Source organism: Pholis gunnellus (assembly GCF_910591455.1).
Source record: "Pholis gunnellus genome assembly, chromosome: 10".
In the NCBI taxonomy this organism is placed as follows: Eukaryota; Metazoa; Chordata; class Actinopteri; order Perciformes; family Pholidae; genus Pholis; species Pholis gunnellus.
Window position 1 is genome coordinate 16,366,932 of NC_136537.1, and position 17,082 is coordinate 16,384,013.

A 17,082-nucleotide genomic window follows, 5' to 3' on the forward strand; every position below is an offset into this window, starting at 1 on the left:
ATCCTTCCCAGTGTTGTTACAGCACTACTGCAGCATGCTCAAGTACACATATGAAGAATTACAAAAGCACTGAGGAAAAAATACAGCAGCCAGAGTAGCTGTAATGCACAACCGATCTACAATTTACTATTACAAAGAAAGAGTGGTGCCCTTTTGTGAAATAAACTGTTTCAGTTACTCACTAGCCAACACGTTAGTCAGCATTAAAATTGACTTGTATTCAACGAGTCCAATGTCTAGTGACATGTAAATGGTTAGAGCCGATTTCACAGGTGAAGTCACCATGTAAAACCGACACCACCAAGTTGACAAACACCTGTGTGAACACACCTGTGTCCACACCTAAAGGTTTGTTCCATACAAAACAGTAAAGGAACCGTTTAATGAATACATCCGGCTGCATATAACTGACAACATAAAGCTACTTAAACTGGCCTCAAGTAGGAAATCCAATTGAGAAATAAAGTAATACAATCGCGGATTCCAGGTAATGTCAGGAGGTTCCCATAGAGGCTGTTGTATCGAGTACAGTAGGGTGAGGCTATCACATGAATCTCACGGTAACTCGCTTTCATGTCACGGCTGATTAAAAAGACAACCGTAACTTTCTCAGAGAGGAACGTTTTTAACGTCACTTTTAACGTTACAGGAGTGGTGTTAACGTTAAAACTACAGGTTACAGCCAGAGAGAGAGAGAGCAACAAACGGTCGTTACCTCGGTACAGTAACAGTCAAAAATGAACCTGTTACCTCATACGGCTCGTTCCTACTTCGGCGTGTCAATAGTTTCCTGCGACGTTTCTTCCTCGTCCCCACCTCAATGAAATGAAACCGTGGCTATTATTTCGCCGGTTTCTTCAACCCAGTCATTCGGGAGTTCATGCGGCTTCTTCTGTTGTAGTCGAGCCCATCCCCCATCCGCACAAGCTGGTAGACAGATAACAGTTGGGAAGTTTTCTTCCCCCCCCCGTTTTCTACCTTTCGTTTGAAGTCGTATTAAACGTTCCTCTGACGTCGTAGCTCGTACTCTCAGCTTAAGTGTCCTCTTCCCATTGCTGTCCGGGTTTTGTGTGTCCACGAACAGCGCGGCTCGGGAGTTTGAACAGGAAGGACAACAGCGGCTCGTTTGCCGCCTTGGCTCAACGCTTCAGCCCGCTAACCTATGCTGCTAACACAAGCTAACCTATGCTAACACAAGCGCCGCCCCTGAATCTGAATACTTCCTACAGGGAGCCGTGCTGGAGCGATGCCCTCATTTGCATTCAACACCATAACCAGGTGGATCTGATGTTTCATTGCAACTTTTAAGTGGTATTCCTGTGATTTAGTGCCGCCTTTTCTTAAAGGTGTTTTTTATTTTCTTCTTTTTTTTCACATGGCTTAATTAAAAGCAGCAGAGGCAGAGATATCCTGACATGTATTGCCTGGCATGAGCCAATAAACTAAGCTCTGGATACTACGTTTCCCACAATGCAATTTGACGGTGCCCATGTCTTGCTTTTAAAGGAATACCGGTAGTTACACATTTTGGGAAATGCTCTTATTTGCTCAATGTCAATCAATTGTTGCCAGTCTAGCTACATCCAGCAGCCGCTTAGCTTAGCTTAGCACAATGACTGGAAACAAGTGGAAACAGCTAGCCTGGCTCTGTCCAGACTAAAACAATCTTCCTACTAGCGCCTCTAAATTTAACGCATGCTATCTTGTTTGTTTAATCCGTCTGTTTTTATAGGGTGTTATGTGCCAGAATATTATCTGGAATCTGTGAGGTTGCATGGAGCTGCAGTGCCTTCAATATTTAGTTGGTTTTAGTAATTTGATTAATTGGTAATTGTGTGGCCATATTTTAAAATGTTATATCAAAATTGAGTTCTAAAAGCTTTATTATTTTAGTTTATATTTTGTTCACTTTCAAATAAAATTGTGTTTAGTCAAATGACCACACACTAAAATAAATTAAGTATTAATTAAGCAAAGAAGTACAGGTTGGAACTTGGAGGCCACGTTGCACAGATGGCAATAACACATATATGGGGGTCAGTTGGGGCCAAATAGCAAAACAATCTGGACCCATCAGGCTAATCTGCCTCAAGAATACTTTTGGTTGTTTGATGACAACCCTTTCCAATACCGCCCATCAAAACTGCTTTCAAGACCCATTTTGGCACAATGGCATGTAGCGTTAATGAGTGATATGAGACAGTATGGCCTCACCTTCAGGCCTGTACTGAGCTATGATGGTGACAGTCTGTCCAGCTCTCTTCAACGCTGCAGCCGCCTGCTCATGTGTGGCATTCCTCAGGTTCACTCCATTCACCTGCATGAAACCAGGCAGACAACAAAATCTTTAAGCAACAAACCCCAGTGTAGATCCTAAAGGTATGCCGCTTGTCTAATTGTGTAGTTCTGAAGAAGAAACTAGTCTAGCTGGATGGAGCAGAGCTTATCCTCAAGCTGGATGGTTTGATTCCAGCCTGTGGAGATAAGATCTGCCCTCAATAAATATGACCAGATTATAGGTTTGTGGGAAAATTATATGACTTAAGACCACTCATTTTTAATAACCCTCATAATCACACACAGTTAAAACATGTATTCACACTTTGAACAACTTTAATTACTTGTTTTTCATAGAACATGTCGCAGTATTAGCAGCATTAAAATAAAACACATATTTAGAGCAACACTAGGTTTGCTGAAAAGGTTAAGAGTTATGAAATACAAGTCAAGGGATATAAATATGTAATTCAATGAACACCTTATTGATTGACAGCTCTTGTTGTTATGGATTTAATGTTATGCTCAAGGACATTCCAGCAGGGCAGATGTTTGCTGGCGTTCTAAACACTAGGCTACCTTAATTCTATCGTCCATATTCTGACATTCTGCGTTAGTAAAACGTGTTACAGTCGTTGATGTGGGCAAACAGAACGCTCGAGGTTGCGATACTGACCGAGAGAATCCGGTCGCCCCTCCTCAGCTCGCCGCTCAGGTCAGCCGGCCCTCCTGCCAGGATGAAGGAGACGAAGATGCCTTCTCCATCCTCCCCGCCAACGATGTTGAAGCCCAGGCCTGTGGAGCCCTTGTGCAGCAACACCTTCCTCGGCTCCCTGCCAAACAGAGTGACAGCGTCAGGGTGAAGGGCAGGACAGAGAGCAGAGAAGAGATGGGCAGAGAGAGAGAGAGAGAGATATGACCAGAACAGCACCAAGACAGTCGTGTACAGAGGCAACAGCCATCTTCTGTTGTGTATGATCCCAAAATGTCGAGTGCTGCAAGCCGTAGCACTGCAGATCTTTTTGTAGATACACTCTGCATATATTTAAAAGTGACTGCTTTAAATAGAACATTTAAAAGATGAATCTACAGGACCACTCACCGGTAGAACACAATGATTGACCATTGTCGTAATCATGTAGTAATCACAATGCTAACATAGATAATGTGGATGACATTGACAACACGGCAAAGAGTTTTGAAATAGATACAATGAATGCAATAAAAACAAGCAGCAACACGATTGGATCCAAATGCATATCATCCGCTGGCTATAGAACGTTCTGCTTTGCATGGCAATCTCATGGAAATGTGCACACGTGTACACATTTAAACACCCACTCATATTAATGTGCGCAGACACAATGAGCCACCTCCTGCTCGACAGACCCACTCTGCTTTAGCCACTATGACTCATCCTTCAGCGGGCTATTCAGACTGCCTCAGTTTTAAGATGCGAGAGAGGCCAAACCACTGCATTGGTCCAGCAAAAGCCCTCTGAGCACACACTTCACACGAGCGCAAACACACACACACACACACACACTCTAGGAAGCCCAGCATTGGCCTTACACAAACACGCACACCAACACATGCACACTTTATTTACAAATGCACACATAAACCTACATGCGCTCACATACGTAGCCATGCACACACACACACACACACACACACACACACACACACACACACACACACACACAGACACACACACAGTTTCCACTCTTTAACAGAAAACGCTGCATGGTTCCCATTAGTGGTCTTCTCTTCCAGTACTCAGCCTGCAGTGTACAGGAACAATTCCGACTCAATCCCTAGTGGCTGCGCTCTAACTTGCTGTTAAGATCATTTTCCCATTGATGGCAGCCGAGGCAGCATTCCAGACTTTCAGAATCATCACCCGTGACTGACTGAAAAAACTAAAAAGCGTTGATTACTCCACTAAAATAAATTAAAAGCATCTGAAAGTCCTAAATAGTAAATCTGTGCCTACAGAACGACTTCAGGAAGTGACTGTTAAAGTGTATTCATTTGAAATGAACTGAACTTGCAGATGCAGATGATATCTTGTAAGGCCACTAGATGAGATCAAAAGCAACATAGTGAGTCTGGGTCTGCAGGATTCCTAACAAGTAGTGTTTCTACAAGGCAGAATCAGGGACAGATTCAATCTGATCGTACTGACAAAGCTTAAAACATTCTTGCTTTTCTTCTAAAGCCTTTTAGATCTTTTTTGTATAAGAGATAAAAAGCTAAAATAAAAAAAAAAGACAAGTGGCAAACGCCTTGAAATATGCGAAAACAACTGACTTGCCTTCAAACAAGGCAAGCTTAAAATAACCTCGCTCTCCATCCTGAGCTTTTCATCCCATCTCGAACGAGGCACACAGATCTCCATGGTTACCTTAGGATCCGGAAATGGTGCTTGCTTCGGAAAGAGCATTTCCTAACAGTGCGTTCAGGCCGGCTCCTCACCAGCGACATGGAAGATGAGATGTTGACTGTGAACATTGTGGCTATGGCACATCGCCCTTACTCCTCGACCCTTCTCTTCCTGTCTGGCCCGCCACTGAGAGAGGGGCCACACTTGTAGTGTTCCCCTATCTTATCCATGTGTGCTGTGATTGGAAGCAGCTCCTCGTTGGGCTGTCACAAACACTCTCTCCTCATCATCATCACCAGAAAGGCAAGACTGAACATTTAACCCTAACGCTCCCATGCAAATTCTAAAGAGAAGAGGGACAAAATCACCCCTCACTCATATGTGGAATAACGAGGACTGCATTACATCAAGAGCATCGGGACTTGGCGGATGTGTCGAACTGGTTATCCAAGTCCCCCCCCCCGTCCCCCCGTCTAATACAGCACACCAGCATTCCTGTCTGTCAGCCCCGGTCCCCTGGAGAATGGGCAGACAGATTCCCAGAAGCTCCTTGCTAATTTGTCAAGAGTGAAAACAAACTTGAGGAGCTCATGAACTGACTATCGGTCCTTTGATTTGACGGCGTCATGTTCTGTGACCTGGCTGCGCGCGGAGGCTCACGGGAAAATAATGCGCAGACTACTGTGGAATAGTTGAACACACAGGGCCAGCAGCTTTCTAAATCTTTACAGTCGGTGCAGTATGCAAGTGTGTGCTTCTGCATGCTCTGTTTGTTCATAGGATGTGAATCGCCTGGCCATTCTCATGGAAAATGGGAGCGAATACCTACAGTTTGAAATGCAGGGATCAAGTCCTCCCTTGCTATCACAAGACCTGCCCCCCTCCCCCCCTTTGCCTTTTCATCCATGCCAGGAATGTAAACAGTTAGAGCGGTAAAAACCCTTTCTCTCTGTCCAGCCATTTCTCCTGCGACTATTTTCTCTAATTCAACCCCTTCCACCGCCGTTATTTTTTCCCTGTCTGCTTCGGGGTTGGTCGCAGCTCAATCCTAAAGCTGTGAATGGACATCTGGGCTGCGGGGTTCAGCGGGTCATGCTGCCCTGGACTCAGCCCAGTAATTGGCTCTGCTTGGCTGATTAATGGTGGACACTGCAGATGGACGCCATTTTCCACAGACAGGCACTACCTCTTGCGGCACTTTATCTCTCCCTTTCCCCCGAATGGATCACATCAGCTTATGAATAGCAGCGTGTACTGATACAATTAAAATGATGCGTTTTCTCCGTCTTCCTCTTCACTGCTTAAATTCCCCCCCCTGTATTTTCTGTGGCTAGCTCCTCTTCATGGCCTGCTATTTTCTTCTCATTTGACATAGGGAACACATTATTCACTGCTCAGGCGATAGACAGTTTAAGATATTTCATGCCTCTCACTGTGAGCAAGAATAAAATGGAGCGATGAATGATTAACACCTAAGACGAGTACTCCGCTGAATCTGCTGTGATTTGCTTTATTTAAAACTCCCCTTTTTGCTTTTGCAGGTTTGAAAAATACTTAATAAAGGTAATACGTTATTGATGACTGAATTATTGCGCTGACCAGTCAAAGGTTTTGCGTTTGTGTGTGTGCATCAGACACATAACGTTACTGATTAGCTCACCTGCTGCTGCTGTCCGCAGCCTGCTGTATTTACGTAAGCTGTGCCCGAACAAAGCAGCCTAACTAGAAGCATTGTTGTGTATATCTAACAACTGCAGCCCTGATAGGACCAGCAGAGGGGAGCTGCTTTGTTAGTGACTGTGCACACTGTCACCACTGCACACAAGTATGTTAACACCAAACATGCATATTTAAACGCAGAGGTTTTTATCTCTTATTGCGTGGAGAGAGACAAGGATGTACAGTACTGACATCGCTCCTGAAGAAGGGGGTAATATCAGATGGAGAAGGGGGAGGATGTGTCTGTGATGACACCACTGAGGGGGATATGCAGATGGGCAGAGGGCCGATACGAGCTCTGACTCATTCCTCACAACCAGCCTGCTTCATTTCTGCGGAAGCCTGTGCTTACTACAGCATCCATCTAAAATAAACCCCTCCCAGTTGGAGCCAATGGGGAAGCTGCTGGAGCTGGGGGGAGGTGTCTGCTATCTGTCCGTCAGTGTGATGGAGCTGCATGCTCATCTGCTGTGATTGGGATCAAGTCGGTTGTCGGCCATGATGTCCTCCGAGACAATTCTTTTCGGATTATGCAGCGGACATGACACACAAACCCACTAGGGACAAACAGGTGCACGCATGGTCACAGTATGTAGGCCGCTTTAATTTGCACCGACTGATTTACTAGCTGTCCGGTGTGCAGGACGTATACCCACAGATATGTGTCCGTGTCATAATTCTGCATTGCACTTAAAGCGTGTGCGTCTGCATGTGCGCTCCTATGTGTCAGCATGTTAAGAGCAAAAGTCTCAGTGTACAGTATGTGTGTGTGATTGGTGCTGGCAGCACTGGTGATGAGAGGGGTAAGACCTGAGTGCATGGCCTGGTTTTCCCAGTGTGCAGATGAATCATGACAGCTGCAGGACTGTCTGCTGCTACTGGTCCGCTGGCCCGTACAGATCAGGCTCTTACTCCCCCATTACATTTATGGTAACAGCCAGGCTTAGTGTTTATATTTACATACATAGAGCGGCAGGCAAAACATTCCAATGGATATTTGTGTTGGGTGGCTCCAGTCAGCCCCCCTATCCTCCTGTACTGTCCTTTTAAAAAAAAAAAAATCACATCAACCTGCCTTTAGTTACAGCCAAACAGCAACACCATAATCTGTCCTTTTCTCACTCACACACACACACACACACACATACAGGAAAACACATATTGGCAAAAGAAATGGCATGAATGGCACAGAATATAAGCTACTTTCAAAACAAACACACGACACAAAAGCAATGGTTCACAAACACCAGGGCATTCATCCATGAGGTGAAGCATAATGGGCAAGCCTGTGGATGTAGTGTAATAAATATGAGAAACAAATAAGCTAAGCTAAATCAACAAACAGGAGGCCTTTTTGCACATTTGGTAACGCCAAACACATTGCCATAAATATCATGTATATTATTGTCCTCAGCAATAACCACCAGTGAAAGTAGCTTGGCCCGAGATAGAGGCTTGGTTTTTGTCGATGCCTCCTGACAGATGGAATTGAGCAGCTTGTGGGAGCGTGAAGCCCTTTCGGCTGCACTCCCGCGGAGATGTGTTTGTGAGGAGCAGGTACGACTCCATTTTAAACTGCGATAAACAGGGCCCTATTGTTTTAGCTTCATAGATGTGGGCAGATTAGTCTGAAATTGATGGACAAATAACAACTGCGGAGCAGACCTTTGAAATTACGAAAAGTGCATCAAAAAACTAAACAAACACACAAAGGGCAAGAAATAATAAGCTAATGTCTTATAAAACATTCCAGCTCTACAGTCAATTTGCTTTTACAGTATTTTTTTTCAGCACAATTCATGCGAATGTGGTATGGGTTTCATCCAAACATAAAAAAGCAGTAACATACTTATAGCGAAACAGCATACGAAGCAGCAAAGACGTGAGGTGAGAAAACATACAAACATGCAAACACGGAGACGAAAGAAAGCTAAAAGAAGTAATTTGCCACCTTTCTCCTCTCTGTCTATTTCCTCTGCTTGTGTGGCAAAAGATACCACAGGTGAGGTTGCGGTCTCTCTTTGGCCCTACTCCTGTCTGATGCCAGATCCAGCTGCTAAGCTATATAGAGGAGGGTTAGCTAAGCGAGGCGTGATGGACTAGGTTAGTACCTGCCGGAGAAGGGGAGTGGACCTTGGCACAAGGGAGCAGGGGAAGGACAGAAGCCTCTGTAGAGGGCCTGGGGCACCTTGATGTCCCCAGGTTTGTGGATGACACTGTAAATAGGTTCAGCCCTGCTGTGGGGTACAGGAATCACAGTGAACGGGACAAGTGCGGGACACAAACAAAGCACACATACCGACAAAGATGCGACAAATGCACATACAAGTCATGTAGACAGCTTGTACAAGGACATTACAGGGCCACATAACGAACACTCATCCAGTAACACATTCACTCCACAGCACGCAGACACTCATAGACGCCTGCATGCAGTCACGCACACGCAGAGAGAATACAGCCCCCCCCCCTCCACCCCCCAAAGCTGTGGGTTAAGATGACTCAAGGCCTTGTGGGGCACTCCAATCAAGCCTCTATGAATGCTACTTTTGATCCAGTACTTGGATATGAGGTCAAAGGTTAAAACACAGTCATAACAAGTACAAGAAGTGACAAGAGGCCTCTCTGCAAAGTATTTGGTCAGCACACAGCCACCACACACTGTCAAGCTGTAATACGGTATGCACCACCAGGGCCCTGATGAGCTGACAAAATTGTAAACAAAGCATTGTTTTGCTTCATGAAACACTTCATAAGAGCAATTTAAATGACTGTATGTAGATGTAGCGTTTAAATAAACCACACAATGACAACACCTTTAAAACCACAACAACATGGAGGCAAAGAGAAACCCATGGAAACTTAAAAAAATTATTGATTCAATGACTGAGTAATTTCTGAGTAACACAATTTAGCTCCACAGCAATTAGTCTTCACTTACGACTACAACAGCAAAATAAAAAAAAAAACTTTAGTGGATTTCCACAAGCAATCATTCACATTTACATTCACAGAGCCGGTATGAGTGTAATGTACGAGAGGAGAGTCAACCATGGAGGAACCGGTCTGCAACATACCTCGTGAAGTCTTCCTCCCCCAGCATGTGGCGGGGAACTGGCGAGTACCTGGACGGGGTGACCTGGGGCGGCGGGTACACTGGCTTGGGCTCCATTGCCCCCATGTAGTTGTGGCTGACGTGGTTGTCCACCATGGTGGGAAAGGCTGGGGGGAGGGCCATGCCAGTAGGGGGAAAGAGAGAATGATTACAACACAGGCACAACAGCAGCACTGCAGAAGACGCAGAACAAACTGCAAATGAGGCAACAGTTTGGCTGGATTTTCTTAACCACTCTATTTGGAGGTAAAGAAAAAAGAAATGCGCATGAATTTGCCTTCATTTTCTGCTTGTGTTTCTTACCCTTCCTTTTTAGCAATGTCTTCGCGTTCCCAGATCTTCACAATTAACTTGGTGAGAACAGTGATTATTATTAGCAGTAGGAATGGTGGCCAAAACTACAAAAATAGGACCCAGGTTGTATGAAACTAGAATTCAAATGACATTTAGGAAATTGGCTTTTTATACATGCCTTGTCTCTGTTCTCTGCCTGTGCTTTTCATTACACAATAGGCAACCAGCACGGACTAATGCACAGTATTAACAGAGATGTTTCAGTGATCTGCACCTGATGTTTCCTCTTCTCAACTAAGAGGAACAACTGGGGATGTTTTTCTGAAAAGTTGGAGAAGTACTTGCGCGTGCACGCAAAAGAACGACGACAGGCATAAAACACTCTTTTCCCCTGAATTTTCATTCTTGATGGAGGCAGTTGAGCATGATAAAACAAGCGTTTCAAATCCAGATCATCTGACCACGGGTTATGCTGTCAGAGCGGGGTTAAGTCTGCATTAAGGGTGCGCTTAAACCCTGCAAACCCTTACGGCAAACATTTAGAACATACAAAAAAAAAAGCCCTCAATAGCCCCCTCTAACACTATATCACTGTTCTGTGGAAATTTGAGAAGCTGCAGCTCAAGATCGTGGGCTCTCATGAGCAGGTGGGATGTGAGAAACCATCCACACTCAGTGGGAGGCAGAGAACTGCGCTTGTTGTTGCTGTGGGTAGGATTATGTGTGTGTGTGTGTGTGTGTGTGTGTGTGTGCATTCACTACATTCACTATGTGGGTGTCTGGGCATAGCAGTTTTGGGGAGAGAACAGTGATACAACACTAACATCTTTGACAAAGATAAAAAAGATGATTCCCAGTGTAAAACGCTCTAACACGGACTGTGACTTATAAACCACTCTTAACCTTACGTCAAGACAGTTCGTATAAATTAACCTGCTCTTGTTTAGGAGCTGGCTGCTTAAGTGAGTATAAAATGCAGTTTGTGCCTTGGAGAGTGTGTAAACCGCAACGAGAAGAGGCATATACGTACTGCTGGAGTAGTCTGGAGGGGCGTACATGTCGTTGAGGTGCACAGGTCCTGGCTTGGCCACCTTGAGGTAAACCATATCAGAGGTGTTCTTCAGCGCGGCCACTGCCTCCTCATGACGCACGTCCTGTAGCACGATGTTGTTCACCTGAATGTGATGATTGTCGTGAAAAGAGAAGAGGAAAATCAACACTTGGAACACCTTGTGTCTTCGCCGCACTGTGACAACATCACGCATCACAACAGCACTCACACCAGCCAACACAATAATGAATCATAGCTCGGAGGCATTATGAGATTCTCAGTACATTTCAACAGCAGAGTGAACGGTTGGTGTGCTGCGCAGCGTTAACAGAGGTCAAAAGCAGTAGGTAGAGGTTCTCAAGATGCTCTGAATTTCTGCAGTTTCTCTTTTAAGACAAAAATTCCATGGGAATATACTGTCAGTCAAAAGTTTCTGAACACCTCACATGTTATATGAAGCAACGTGCTCTTTAAGTAACTCACAGTACAGTTTGTGTGAACTGAGAAATGGTTGAGATTTTATATTGTTGCAAATTGCCTGGATCTTGATCGCTCTAATAAGACACCTGGGGTAAAGTATAGTTGATAATATAAAGTCAATTTGCAAATGACACAGGCTACGTATGTTTTCAACAGACAGTAGGACTGTCTGACTCATGTGAGTCTCACTGGCGCGATAACGTAGTGTTCTTATGTCTAATAACCATCCAGTCATCTACATAAAGCACATGCCCAGCTGAAGCATTAGGTGTTTGTAATCAGTCCTACTAACAACTACAGCTGAATTTTTGTTAAACTCGCCAGTGAACTACACGAGCATGTACAATAACTTCTCTTTGATTTGAATATTCAATATGTGACTGAGTCAGAGGGAGGCTCGTACAGCAAGCAGGCGGTCTCCAGTCTGCAGCCGTCCATCTTTTTGGGCAGCTCCTCCTTCTATGATCTTGGTAATATAGATGCTGTTGTCTCCTGGGATATGTTGGTTGCCGATCCCTCCAGCGATGCTGAATCCAAGCCCTGGTTGAGTAATACGCACAGTCAGATACGTCTATAGGTATACATAGAATCACCTTTGATCTAACACATTTTTAGATGTATTCCATGTCTGGAGCGGCCTCCTCTATACTGAATACTTCACTTCTTGTAGTCTTTGTCTGTGTTTCCAAATTGAATGCCCAACATATATTTCTATCTTAGTGTGTGATAAGTGGGACGTGTCCCTGACCTTTGGGCCCTTTCAGCAGGTTGACTTCCAGAATCGTCTCGGGTGGTGCCTGCCTCCGTCGGACCAGCAGCCGCACCACTGGCCCCGCCTCCTTCAGGGCTTCCACCGCCCGACTGTGAACCACCTCAGACACGTCCACTTCGTTCACACGTAGCACGCAGTCATTCACCCTGCGGAGGGAAACGTTTTAATATATATCACACATATCGCCCTGTCAGTTGGCCGATGCACACAAAAGAAAAAAAAAGCACTCTGTATCATAAGTTTTGCATGTTTCATGGTTTTCCAGTGAATCATAACTTTGAGGAAACACATAGAGCCTGGGGGCAGAGGACTGTAGAGACTCTGCCTCCCACACAGCACTGCCTGGCGGGACACGGTGGTGGTGAGCTTTAAAGAGGAGAGTAGGGAGGTTAGAGTAGAGAGAGGACAGAAGGTGCAGAGGAGCTTGAAAAGAGAAAAGAGGGAAAGAGCGAGGAGAGACATCTAGTCTAGATTTTTACTACTGTTACTGTTATTATAGCTTTTAATTATATTTTATTACTTTTTTTTAAAATCGTGATTTTATTGTCTCACGTGCATTGGTCTCAAATTGTTTAATTGCTTTCGTCTTTTCTGTTGTTTCTTCATCTTAATATCTGCTTGTCATTCATCTGTGAAGCATTTGTAACTGCAATGTTAGGAGGGGAACTTACCCGAGCCTTCCATCCATAGCCGCTGCTCCACCAGGAATAATCTTGGTGATGAAGATCCCCGGATCATCAGGAATGTGGGGATTGTCTATTCCTCCAGCAATGCTAAAGCCCAGGCCAGAGTTCCCCTGCACACAGGTTATGATTGGCATTTTCAGAGGGGTAACATAAACAACACACACACACACACACACACACACACACACTTAGCTCTAAGTGATGAACCCAATGTGGGCTCAGGGTCAGTGCAATGTGGCTCTTAAGTGTATTGGTATCTCAGAAGCACACGTGATCGATGCATACTGCTCCAGGGATTTCACCAGGCCTTTCTGATGTCCATTTTCACGGACACGTGTGTGTGTGTGTGTGTGTGTGTCCTTGCGTGTAACAAATGATAATGCCATGTCTTTCATTAGAAGAGGACACTTCATTCAAAATGTCACAGTTATTCCATCAACCCACAGAGATGCATCAGTGTTAGAAATGCCCCGTGTTCACAGAAAGGTTGAGTTATGATCTAAAGTAAAGATGAGCTGAGAAAGCATCATTTCTATTACATGATACATAGCTTCTCACCCTCTGCAAGAGAGAGAGAGAGAGAGAGAGACACTACCACCTCCCGTCACGCCTGTCCCTGAAATGACAGAGGACCACTTTGGATCCAGCGGGTCGAAGCACACTGCTGCATCTGACAGCCGTGGCCACAGAGACAGGCAGCAAACAAGACGGCTGAGAAAAGACTTCACTTTATTATTTTCTATAATTAATGAACAACAGTCACAACAAATTAGAACAGAGGGAGGCAGAGGCCTCCCAGTGTGCGGCTCTGGAGCCGAGAGGAGTACACTGGGCCTTACCACCAAATGTTACACACCCACAGTCCTTTTAATGTGTGACTATGCATAGCTTATTGAAGCTTTCCGCATGCAGAAATGCCACTTAGAGTGGAAGGGGCGGAGAGATGGTGTGCATCTACCGTGGGATCGGCGGTGCATCTATATGTGGGTTGAATAATGAGAGTAGAAGCATAAAGATCTGCCACTACAAGCTGAACCGCCGCTGACAAGTGCAGCGGTGACTGCTGAACAATTGAACAGGAGAGCACTTTACATTTCTGGCGTCTGCTGATGACATGTGCATAAGGATTATGTAAAAACATATGCCTCACTGGCGTTAGTCTGTGCTCATACTCGCATGAGACATTCTTACTGCAGCGATGGAACAGCTACAACTTCACTAACACGCAGTATCACGTATGATTCTCAGAAAGTACAGCAATTAGGATCTTTCTCTGGTTTTCATGTTCTTTAAAACTCACTGAGTGACGACTACTTACTACCACCTAGTGGGGAGACATCTATCTATCATGCAGAAAATGCATTAAAGACGAATGTGTAAATCGTGGTAAGAAATGTAACAAGCAACTGGTAAATCTCACCCTCTCCAAAATGATCTCTTCGTATTTGTACATCCCATCACTGCCATTTACCTGTCAAAACAAAAAGCATGATGGTTATTTACGTCACTGAGCCTGAATTATGGCATTTTCTAGAAGCATAGTAAGAGATGCATGCAAATGTTGCAGCTAAATCCTTCACAAGAAAGAGTAGACTTATGTTAAGAGAACCATGGTGAATAGGATTGTTAACAAAATATACACATACATTCACCAGATTGTTTTACGAACTAAAAATACCACCACAAATCAAAAGTGCCTTTCTCTGTTAAAATGCGTTTGCAATGTGACACTAAATGTGCAGAATGCACATTCAACACAAACCGGCAGGGTCAAAAGGATAATGGCAGTCGGTCCACATGGCAAACAGCATGTTGCTACCAGGAGGAGGCCTTTTCATCCACACACACACACACACACACACACACACACACACACGCTCATGCACAGAGGGAGTGTGAATGAGAGAGATATATACTGTACAGAGAGAGAGAACAGATACTTACATAAGGGCCTGCATCTAGTGAGTCTGCGTTGACGATGATGGGGGGAGGGTTGGCCTGTGAATATGAAGAAATACACATTATCTCAGTGTGTGAGGCTGGCAGCGCACAGACGTAATGCGGTACACACACTATCCTTGGGAGCAAAGTGAACGGATGCCATGGGAACAGTCAGTGAATCTCTTCGGGGATGAGACTGTGTGTGTGTGTGTGTGTGTGTGTGTGTGTGTGGACATTGGAAAGGTGTGAGGACTGAGAATGAAGACTGGGGCAGCGAGACCGCTGCATATTAACCGCCACAGCCGGACGTCCTGCGTTCATCTCACAATAGAAACCGGCTTGTGGTTCCAGCCGTTGGGACAATACGTTTATCACACACATCCTTTTCACTTTGGTTTCACACAGAAATGACACCACGTAGAATCACATACAAAATGCATGATTTCAAGGCTCCTTAATCATTCAGTTAAATTGACTACATGTAATACTGTAAGAATACTAGAGTGATGCAAGGAATGTCTAACCTTATATGTTGAATATTTTTAAGATGTTGCTGAAGACATCATATTGGTTTCTGGGAAATTGTGTTGACATGTGTCACTGATTTCTAAAAAAATGATTAATTGGAAAAATAATCACAATCAATGATTGTTTAAAATTGAAATTCTTCTGCCACTTACTTCGGTTGTCAACTAAAAAAAAGAATCAATGTCTTATTTGTGATGCTGCTCTCGGTAGCATGAATACTACTTTATGGAAAATGCGATTGCTCTTCTTTTTCTTCTTGGGGAACATGAAAAGGGTCAAATGTAAAGTGCAGATGACCTATTGGCTACATATTGATGCGCAGTAACAGAATCAGCCTTTAAGACCCAGTTGAACCCGACGACAACAGCTACATATTAGGTTTCACAGTTCAATTAAGTCTTCAGCTCAGCTCTATTGTGCCACCTGGTGTTTCTATTTCCATCTGAGGTCTGCAGAGCGATCAAAGAAGCTGAGACCTCGGAGGAAAGCTGCCAGAGTGGAAACAGAGAAGCAGAGTGAAGGAGGAGACACCAGTTGGTTTAGGAGCAGCTTGATGGCCATCTTCTAGTTCAGCACACTGGCTGTGGACTTTTTATTGATTTGATTGAGCTGTGTGGGTGACGGGATGCTGACGGCGCTGCTCAGGGACATTACACTTCCTGAGGTCCGACACTGAGGCAAAAATCACTAGCTGCCTATCTTCCTCCCCCACCTCCCCCAATCTCACCTTCTCAGCTCTCTTAATATATGCACATAGTGCCCGTGTCCAAGGAGCTGATCGTGATCTTCCTCCTGATTCATCACATACCAAATATGAATATGTATTAACTGTACTATTGGGCTTTTTGCTTGTTTATTGTGGAACTACTTGTACAGATATCTTGTCAGTCTGTAGTACAATATTATATGTACATAGATGGATCAATCAATATAATGTGATATTGTGATTTAAGATTGATATTCAGGTATTTGTTTCAAAATATCACAATTACCAAGTTTTTTATATCACTCTGTGCTCAACCGCATCCGGTTATTTAACTATAGATATAAAATTATCAACTGAATTACCAGAAAATGTAAACTGTATATCCCAATATAAATCACGACATACACTGCATAATGAGCACTATAGATACAAGTATCTATAATGGTATTTATAATTTATCACTGCAATACTGATTTATATATATATAGATTCAGAAACTGTTTTTGGTTAAAATAAAAAGGATTGTAATGTCTGTCTTTGAAAAAAACAAAAACAAACAGTCCTGCTCAGTAAATTACAAAATGTAGATTTGACCTACTGGTGATGATGTGCTATGACTCTGGACAGCTGTGGCTGCAATCCCCCCCCCCCCCCCCCCGTCAGCACAATCAGACCTTCGCTGTAATCTGCATATGGACCAACAGATGCTTGTGTCTGTGCTTGTGTTTGCACATTTCTCATGAAAGCTTTGCGCTTTTGTCCCCTTTCATCTTAAACCCCAACTCATTACACATACCCTAAATCCATTAAAGGGTTTAGTAGTACAAACATTTGTATTATGAGTGCAACGCCCACAGCGGCCATGTTAGTGACAGTCCATCGGTCTATTGTGGATGTAACCAAAGCACATACAGCAAGAACTGATGAAACGCGGCCTGAGGACGACACGGGGGAATACACCGGTTACTATTGTCCCCTGCTGACTGACAGACTGAGCTACTGAATCCACCACTGAGGCCACATGTGACAAAACACACCTGTTACTGTATAATGCCTGCGGTGCTTATCGCGAGTATCATAGCGGACCAATGCCGCTCAATGGGATCACTGAACCTACAAGTCCATCT

At 44.3% G+C, this 17,082-nt stretch overlaps 1 protein-coding gene across 3 annotated transcripts in view; it reads right to left on the minus strand.

The window, feature by feature from the left end:
- Positions 1-17,082, minus strand: part of dlg3 (discs, large homolog 3) — a gene marked incomplete at its 5' end in the record, with an annotated part of 71,548 nt that overhangs the window by 13,903 nt on the left and 40,563 nt on the right. Inside the window, 9 exons of one of the 3 annotated variants that reach the window (XM_079167700.1) lie at positions 2,215-2,317; positions 2,954-3,110; positions 9,460-9,604; positions 10,822-10,966; positions 11,726-11,862; positions 12,071-12,240; positions 12,766-12,890; positions 14,201-14,251; positions 14,725-14,778. In XM_079167700.1, coding sequence (XP_079023826.1) covers positions 2,215-2,317; positions 2,954-3,110; positions 9,460-9,604; positions 10,822-10,966; positions 11,726-11,862; positions 12,071-12,240; positions 12,766-12,890; positions 14,201-14,251; positions 14,725-14,778 — 1,087 coding nt within the window. Of the gene's footprint in view, positions 1-2,214; positions 2,318-2,953; positions 3,150-9,459; positions 9,671-10,821; positions 10,967-11,725; positions 11,863-12,070; positions 12,241-12,765; positions 12,891-14,200; positions 14,252-14,724; positions 14,779-17,082 lie in introns of all 3 variants that reach the window. The other 2 variants (XM_079167699.1, XM_079167698.1) reach the window with 2 other exon arrangements.